The sequence below is a fragment of the Phacochoerus africanus genome, chromosome 8 (assembly GCF_016906955.1).
Source record: "Phacochoerus africanus isolate WHEZ1 chromosome 8, ROS_Pafr_v1, whole genome shotgun sequence".
NCBI classification, from domain to species: Eukaryota; Metazoa; Chordata; class Mammalia; order Artiodactyla; family Suidae; genus Phacochoerus; species Phacochoerus africanus.
Window position 1 is genome coordinate 53,546,389 of NC_062551.1, and position 9,478 is coordinate 53,555,866.

The following is a 9,478-nucleotide window of genomic DNA, read 5'->3' on the forward strand; positions in this document are numbered from 1 at the left end:
CCCCCCAAAATCCACAAAATCATGCTTTACTGCAACGGCGAGGGAGATGCCTTTTTACAAGGAGCTTGAGACGCGATGAGCTCAAGCCTGACCCCTGGTGGATGCATCAAGGAAAACACGGGAGGCTCCGCATCTTAGCCAACACTTAGATTTTGACTTTATTAAATTTTTTGCCTTTTAGGGCCGCACCCACAGCAGCGTATGGAGGTTCCCAGGCTAGGGGTTGAAGCGGAGCTCCAGCTGCAGGCTTACACCACAGCCACAGCCACGCTGGATCCCCAATCCACTGAGCGACGCCAGGGATGGAACCCACATCCTCATGGATACTAATCAGATTCATTTCCACTGCGACACAACGGGAACTCCCACATTTTGTGTTTCTGATGATAGCCATCCTAACAGGTGTGAGGGGATACTAAACTGGGGCGTTGATCTGAGTTTACGTGAGATTCGTGATGCTCAGCACTCGTTCATATACCTGTTAGCCATTTGTGAGTCTTCTTAGGAGAAAGAGCTACTCGGGTCCTTGGCCCATGGGTACAGACACTGTGGAAAAGAGTAGGGTGATTCCTCCAAAAACTAAAAAGAGCACCACCACGCGATCCAGCAACCCTACTTCTGGATATATATTCAAAAGGAATAAAGAGACATCTCTACCCCCATTAGTCACAAACACCAGGATACACAAACAACCTAAGACTCCACTGATGAGTAAATGGCTAAAGACTATTGTGTGCCCTGTATCCATCATATCTTATATATAACATATATATTTAATGGAATATATATTTGGCCTGAAAACAGAGGGAAATCTTGCCACTTGTGACAACATGGATGAACCCAGACGGCATTATGTTAAATGAAATAAGTCACATGACAAACAAATCGTGTATGACCTTACTTATGTGTGGAAGCTGAAACAGTTGAATTCGGACTTCCCATTGTGGCTCAGCAGTAGGGAACCAAACTAGTATCCATGAGGATGCGGGTTCGATCCCTGGCCTCCCGCTCAGTGGGTTCAGGATCTGGGGTTGCTGTGAGGGGTGTAGGTCGCAGATGCAGCTTGGATCCCCTGTTGCTGTGGCTGTGGTGTAGGCCGGCAGCTGCAGCTTCAATTGGACCCCTAGCCTGGGAACCTCCATATGCTGCGGGTGCGGCCCTAAAAAGACAAAAAAAAAAAAAGAAGAAGAAGAAGAAGAAGAAGAGTAGTTACGGGTGGGTCTGGGGTGGGCAAACTGGGGAGCTATTGATCAAAATGTACAAATTTTAGTTATAAGATGAACACACTCTGGAGTCCTAATGCACAGCGTGGTGCCCACAGTTAGTAAGAAAGTGCTATGAACTTGAAGTTTGCTGAGAGAGTAGATCTTACGTATTCTCATCACACACTTGAAATGGTAATTATGCAAAGCGATGGAATAATAGCTGAAAGTTGGAGCAGCAGAGGCTGGGGATTTTACCATACGAATGCCTCAAAGACTCTCTCCTTGGGAGTTCCCTCGTGGTCAAGTGAATAGGACTTGGTGCTTTCAGGTTCAATCCCTGGTCCGGGCACTGAGACCCCACATCGAGCTCTGGGTAATCCCATCTTGGGCTCTCAAGGCTCAGCCTGGTCCAGGAAGTCTTCCACTCCAGCCTTGTATTTCCCAGGATTCCCCACAGGTCTTGGCGTTGAAAGCAAGATGCCCACTTTCATTTGGAAGATGCCATTGAATGCTTCCTTCTGAGATGAGACCTGTAACTGCCGAATCCATCTTCCTTTTGGGAGTTTCTCCGAGACAAACTGGTCTGGGTCCAGCCCTCCACAGTTCCCTCTTGATGCAGACTTCTGAGATTTTTCTAGCCTCTGGTGGTGAGAAGAATTCTAAGATAGCCCCCCCAAATCCCTCTTTGTGCGCAAGCTCTTCCCCTTGAGTGCAGGGAGGACCTATGGATATGATGGGAGAGACATTCTCATGATTAGGTTATGTTATGTGGCACAACAGAGACTTCAGGAAAGGGAAAATATTCTGGGTGGGCCTGACCTTATCAGGTGAGTCCTTAAAAGGGACTGAGCTGTCCCTAGCAAGAGATATTCAAAAAGTGAGAAAGATTTGATACGAGGGATGGTCTCCATTGGTGGCTTTGAAGCTGCAGGGGGCCATGTGGCAAGGACCTGAGACCAGCCTGTGGGTGCTGAGACTAATAGCCAGCCCTCCCCACCTCCCCACCCCCCGCCCCCAGGGAACCTTAGTCCTACAATCACAAGGAACTGAACTTAGCCCATAACCTGAATAAGCCTGGAGTCAGTTTCTTCCTTAGCCAAACCTACAGAGGAGAACACAGCTGGTCAGGGCAAATGGCATTTTTCATTCTTTTTTATGGCTGAGTAGTATTCCATTGTAAATATAAACCACATCTTCTCTACCGGATCATATTCTTATCTGCACTCATAGAGGTGTGGTACCATATTGGAAATCCCTCCAGAAACACGTGAGTGGGTAAAGGGCAGAGGAAGGGATGCTCCCCCCCCCCAAAAAAAAAACAGATCTTCCCCATGGAAAGTCTTCAGCAATATACATGGGCAGAGGATCCCCCACAAGGAGCTGCTTCTCTTAACGTCAATCGTTCTGGGGAGAGATAGCCCTCAGAAAGGAAACTGAACTGTTGAAGGAGGCTGGTATCAATTCTACGAAGAGGGAATAGCTAGTATTTATAGATTGCTTTCTAGCATTAGGTATTGTGCACGAAACTACGGCTTACACCATGCGTCTCCTTATTCGCGGATCCTGTATTGGCAGATGTGCTTATTCCCTGACATGTATTCGGAACCGCAAAGTCAGGACACACTGCGTTTGCGTGGTCCTTCACAGACACGCGCGAAGCAGCAATGCCTTTGAGGTGCTCAATGCCCAAGTTTCCAGCTCACATGGAACAAAGAAGCAAAGCTCGGCTTTCCTGTTTCCGCTGTCCTGCTGTGCCCAAGTTTCCTTTGCACAGGCTAATATTTCGTGCCACTTGCTTTTTCAGTGTCTTTTGGTTGGTGATGTGACTGCGCTGCTGAAATACATGCTGGTGTCCCGAAGCCCGGGAAGGCTGCCCGGTGTCACACGGAGCAAAACACGTGCGTGAGATGCGCTTCCTGCAGACCCACGTTGTAGCGCTGTTGGCCGTGAGCTCGGTGTGAGTGAACCAATCAGATACATTACACATGGTGTCTTGAAACAGAAACACACATCAAACCAGGTTACGCACTGTCAGCTGACGCCGAGGTTGTGAACATGCTGCTTTCCCTGTATGCCTCTCAGGAGCGGTGGGTCAGGAGTCACTAATTCCTCGTTCATGGAGACTTTAGAGAATGTTAACGATGGCCAATAATGGGAATCGAACGTATAATTTTACGGGCACATAGACCCAGGAGATGTCTAGTGTCTTTATTTTACAGTTGAGGAATCCCAGGCGTCGAGAGGTCAAGGAAATTGCCCATCCTAAGTGACACAGTCTAGATGACTAAACCCACCCTTTTGATGACAGGCTTGTTGCAAACACGTTCTTCGCCTCCACGGAAGATGGAAGGAAGATCACAGACATTTAGGAAACAAATGTCCTCTGCTGTGTTCAAAAGGGGCGGGGGCAGGGTGCCGGGCTGGGGGGTTCACTGCACAAGACTCATTTGCGGGTATTTCAGCGATGACATATGGATGGGGTCGGTCAGAGGGGCTTGAACCTGAATGTTCCCTGAAAGCACTTCAGTGGCTCAAAAAAAAAAAAGTATGTCAGCCTTTCGGCCCTGGATGGCATTCCCTGCAATTGCTCAACAAATGATTCTTTGTAGAACTATTATTGTTGATTATTGTTATTGGTCGGACCGGCAGTTCCCTGGCCAGGGATCAAACCCAGGCCACAGCATGGACCCCAGTCCCAGCACTGACAACACGCCATCATTAACCTGCGGTACCCCAAGGGGACTCCTGATTCTTTGTCTCAGTAACAGAGCCTTGAACGTCCACAAAATCACAGGGGAAGGCAGTCTACCTTTCTCCCTGAAATGCATCTCCTATTTGCATCCCCTTTTCAGCACTTCGATCGCCCTATCTGTTGGCTATTGTGATCATTCATTTTATGTGTCAGCTTAAAATATCTGGCCATGTGCCCAGATATTTGATCAAACGTTATTCTGGATATTAAGGGAATTTGGGGGGGGAGGCAGGATTTATTTTTATGTATGCCACTGATGGATTTGCTTTTTTGTTATTTTTACATGCGCTTCATTTCATTTTATTTTTTCCTGGCTTTACTGAGATAGAGTTGACATAAAACTGTGTAAGTGATTGATTGATTGATTGATTTGCTTTTTAGGGCCATATCTGCAGCCCATGGACGTTCCCAGGGTAGGGGACAAGGTCGACTCGGAGTAATAGCTGCCAGCCTACACCACAGCCACAGCCACGCAGGATCTGAGCTGCATCTGCGACCTATACCACAGCTCACGGCAACACCAGATCCTTCACCCATTGAGCGAGGCCAGGGCTCGAACCTGCATCCTCATGGGTACGCATCGGGCTCGTTACCACTAAGCCACCACGGGAAATTCCAAGACCTACTTTCTTATCAACTTTCAAGTACACAGTACAGGGTTGCCATGCTGTATATCAGATCCCCAGAAGCTCTTTAGTGTAGAACCAAACATGGGTACGCTTCAGCCAGCATTATGTATTTCCCTCACCCCCTCAGCCCCTGGTAACCCCAGTATAATCCTTTCAAGGTTCATCCAAGTTGTTGCAGGCATCAACTTGGCTACTTTTTATGGCAAAATAATATTCCACTGTGTCACTATACCAGTTTTTTTTTATATGTATACATTCTTTTTTCTCACATTACAGGTTCTATCATAAATGACTAGACAGAGTTCCCAGAATGTAAGCTGGTACGGCCACTATGGAGAACAGTATGGAGGTATCTTAGAAAACTATACATAGAACTACCATATGACCCAGCAGTCCCACTCTTGGGCATACAGCCGGACAAAACTCTCCTTTAAAAAGACTCATGCACCTGCGTGTTCACTGCAGCACTCTTCACAACAGCCAAGACATGGAATCAACCCAAATGTCCGCTGATAGATGATTGGATTAGGAAGATGTGGTATATATATGCAATGGAATACTACTCAGCCATAAAAAGAGAACAACACGATGCCATTCGCAGCAACATGGATGGAACTAGAGACTCTCATACTGAGTGAAGTCAGTCAAAAAGAGAAAGACAAAAACCATATGATCACTTATAACCGGAATCTAATATATGGCACAAAGGAACCTTTGCACAGCAAAGAAAATCACGGACTTGGAGTACGCCACAGTTTTGTTTACCCACTCATCTGTTGCTGGCACTTGCACTGTTTCCCTCTTCTGGCAACTTGAGTAATGCTGAAAAGATCAAAGGCATCAAATTGTTTGTTCAAGTCCCTGCTTTCAATTTGTTTGGGTCTATGTCCAGGAGTGGAACTTCTGGGTCACGAGGTCATCCTCAGTTTAGCTGTTTGATCTTACTCCCTTTTTATATCATAAAAGTCTTATAGCCAAGTAACTCTTTGCAAATTAGTTAATTCACTTGATCCACAGTTTCTGAAAATGGTGACACCAACATTTCCCTTCGGGGGTTGTTGGAAAGGTAACGGTGATGTGTGACACTCATAGCATGGTGTCTGTCACAGGTGTTCAGTGAACAGGTGTTCAATTACAACTGTGGATGCACACAACGCGTTTGTCTCCTGGAGTTCCCTGGTGGCTCAGCTGGTTAAGGATCTGGAGTTTTCACAGCCGTGGCTCTGGTTACTGATGCAGCGTGGGTTCGATCCCGCCCAGGAACTTCCCTGTGCCTGGGGTGTGGCCCCCAAACACAGGCTTCTTTCCTGAATGGATCCAGAAAATGATGACGCCTCCGTGGGGTAAACAGCCACGTCTTGTGCCATGGACGCAGCCCGTCCAGCCTCACCCCCTGCGTCACAGGGTTCATAGCGGAGCTGCGTTTTCAAACTTTACTGTTCAAAACATTATTCATACAGGGAATGCATTTTAATGGCCTTTATTTTCCAGAGCAGTTGGCGTTTCACAGCAACATCGAGCAGAAGATACAGAGATTTCCCAGGCCACCTGTGCCCCAACACACGCACAGCCTCCCCCGTGACCAAAGTTCATTACGCTCGCTGAACCTGCGTTGACACATCTTTGTCACCAGAATCCATACATTTCTTTAGGCACCTAATGGGACACAGTTAGCAAGTAAAAGGGCCAAGGCTAAAATACAGGTTTCCATAGCGAACTGTCCTAGTCCCTTACCCAACCCCCAACTGATTTACAGTCAGATCACCTTCCACTCGCATCTCAGGAAAAACCCTTTTCATGAGGGTCTCACCTCCTCCTCTGGCAACCAAAACGGTAGCTCCTTTGCCGTGAGAACACGTCAACCTCTTCATCGTCCCACCACCAGATCTCACCCTTAATCACAGTATTTCCAAACCTTGTCCTTGTTATAATTCTGGGTCAGCGAACACCATGTTTTCCCAAATGCATCTCCGTCGCTGGTACATTCCCAGTATATCAGGTGTCTGTACCAGAAGGGAAACACACATCTGGCGAAGTCTACAGGGAAAGGAGAAGCAATCAAAATAAGCCCTCTGTTTTGGCCATTCCTGGGCATCTATCCAGAGAAAACCATGACGCAAAGAGATACTCATACCCACGACTCAAAGAGATACTGTTCATTGCAGCATTGTACACAACAGCCAAGACACGGAAGCAACCTAAATGCCCATCGACAGAGGATTGGATCAAGAATATGGGGTACAGATACACAATGGAATATGACTCAGCCATAAAAGGAATGAAATAATGGCATCGGCAGCAACACGGATGGATATAGAAATTATCATGCTAAGAGAAGTTAAGCAGACAGTGAGACATCAGCATCATAGGCAATCACTTATATGTGGAATCTAAAAAAAGGATACAGTGGGAATTCCGGTTGTGGCTCAGTGGAAACAAATCCAACTAGTAACCATGAGGATTCGGGTTCGATCCCTGGCCTCGCTCAGTGGGTTAAGGATCTGACATTGCCGTGAGCTGTGGTGTAGGTCGAAGATGCGGCTTGGATCCTGAGTTGCTGTGGCTGTGGTGTAGGCTGGCAGCTGTAGTTGTGACTCGAATCCTAGCCTGGGAACTTCCATATGCCACAGGTGAGGCCCCAAAAAGCAAAAAAATAAAAAATTTTTAAAAATTAAAAAATAAAAAAAGGATATGACGAACTTCTTAGCACAACAGATATGGACTCACAGCCTCTGAAAAACTTATGGTTTCCAAAGGAGACAGGCTGGGTTGGGGGCTGGAATAGGCTGGGGGCTTGGGATGGAAATGCTATAAATTTGGGTTGTACTGATTGTTGTGTAACTATAAATGTAAGAAAATGCATTCAGTTAAAAAAAAAAGAACTCTATCTTATAGATTCTCTTCACCCTCACACACACACACACCACACACACACACACATGCACGCACACACACACCCCCTTCCCACTCAGCATCCTCTGCTCTGCCCTGTTCCACCAAGAGCGCCTGGGAACACTATTTGCGAGGACCCGAGGTTCTGCTGAAAGGTTTCTTTTCAAGGCAGCAGGGTTGAAGCACTCAGATGTTTGGTGCAATGTGAGTTTCCTACTGTCGGAGGCCTCCGCATACCTTCTTTTCACAATTTCATTGCCTGTGGATTCCCTTTTCAGAGCCCTCTTGTGACCCCACCGACCCTCCGCAGCACCCCCCCCCCCCCGAGACTAAAACGACCAATGTGTGTTCAGAGGCCAGATGCTCACCTTCTTCAGAACAGTACTTCCAATATCCTCGATAAGTTCCATTCAAAGAGCACCACTTGTGTTTTGCCTTGAACTTGACGCAGTCATGGAACAGTCCATCTCTGTAGTAGAATGGAAAGACGCACTTGCCATCTAGAGGAAAGAAAAAAATTCTTCATCCCCTTCTAGGGGTCCGAGAGGAGAGGGCACAAAGCTACGTTCCTGCCTGGAGGGGGTGCCCTTGGAAATCAGAGCCAGAACTCACTGAGTCCCGCGATAGCAGAGCTAAGGGGCCTCTCCCGCTAAATTGGGGGGGGGGGGTTGGCCACGCCCATAACATGCGGACGTTCCCGGGCCAGGGCTGGAACCCGAGCCACAGCAGCGACCCGAGCCACAGCAGGGACAACGCCAGGTCCTTATGCCGCTTTTCCACCAGGGAACTCCAGTTTTTGCTTCTTACTCTTGCTCCTGTCCCATTTTTTCCCCATGGCATAAATGGTTGGGATATTTTGCTTAGCATGTGGCCCTAGTGCCAGAAATAAATCCTAAGCTTAGGGACAGAAATGTGGGCGTGTATTTATTAAAATGATTCCTGCCCTCTGTATATCTTTTCTTCACTTTCTTCCATCAGAACACACACACACACGTGCACACACACACACACACACTCTATGGTCTGGTTTGTATCTTTCCACACTTTCTCCATGCCCATGTGGGTATCTGTCTTTTGATCTATATGTCTGTCTGCCCAGCTGTCATGCACACGACACGTCTGCGTCTCCATCCATATAACATATATATAATCACAAAGCATATATGTTATATATTATTATTATTAGACACACACAAAAAGACATAGGAATGCATGTGTGCATTTTTGCTCCCTCCCAAAAGGAATCATACTTTATATCCATACCTTGAGTTTCTTTTTTTGTTGTTGTTGCTATTTCTTGGGCCGCTCCCGCGGCATATGGAGGTTCCCAGGCTAGGGGTCGAATCGGAGCTGTAGCCACCGGCCTACGCCAGAGCCACAGCAACACGGGATCCGAGCCGCGTCTGCAACCTACACCACAGCTCACGGCAACGCCGGATCGTTAACCCACTGAGCAAGGGCAGGGACCGAACCCGCAACCTCATGGTTCCTAGTCGAATTCGTTAACCATTGCGCCACGACGGGAACTCCTGAGTTTCTGACTTAACACATTGGAGAAATCTTTTTTTTTAGGGCTGCACCTGCGGCATATGGAGATTCCCAGGCTAGGGGGTCTCATCGGAGCTGTAGCTGTTGGCCCCTACACCACAGCTCACAGCAACACCAGATCCTTAACCCACTGAGCAAGGCCAGGGATCGAACCCGAAACCTCATGGTTCCTAGTTGGATTCGTTAACCACTGCACCATGACGGGAATGCCCAGAGAAATCCTTTAAACGTATCTTTTTAACTTTTGTAGCTCTACCTTCTTTCTATTATTGGTTCATATCCTGTGCTATGGATGGCGCCAAATTCATTCAATATTTTCTGTATTCAGATTTCCCCCTCTGTCATAAAGTACAGCAAATAGCTTGTGTGTGTAAATCCTTAGATATCAAAGCATTTGTTTCTATAGAATTCCCAAAGTGAGGTTCTTAGGTTAAATAATGTATAGGAATTTT

General features: G+C 47.1%; 1 protein-coding gene across 1 annotated transcript; it reads right to left on the minus strand.

The window, feature by feature from the left end:
* Positions 1 to 6,068: 6,068 nt before the first annotated feature.
* Positions 6,069 to 8,537, minus strand: BSPH1 (binder of sperm protein homolog 1). The gene is made up of 3 exons (XM_047791352.1): positions 8,494 to 8,537; positions 7,847 to 7,998; positions 6,069 to 6,623 (listed from the first exon to the last, which is right to left on the minus strand). Exons 1-3 carry the CDS (start codon positions 8,535 to 8,537, stop codon positions 6,481 to 6,483), a joined length of 339 nt encoding a protein of 112 aa, XP_047647308.1. The 3' UTR covers positions 6,069 to 6,480.
* Positions 8,538 to 9,478: the final 941 nt, after the last annotated feature.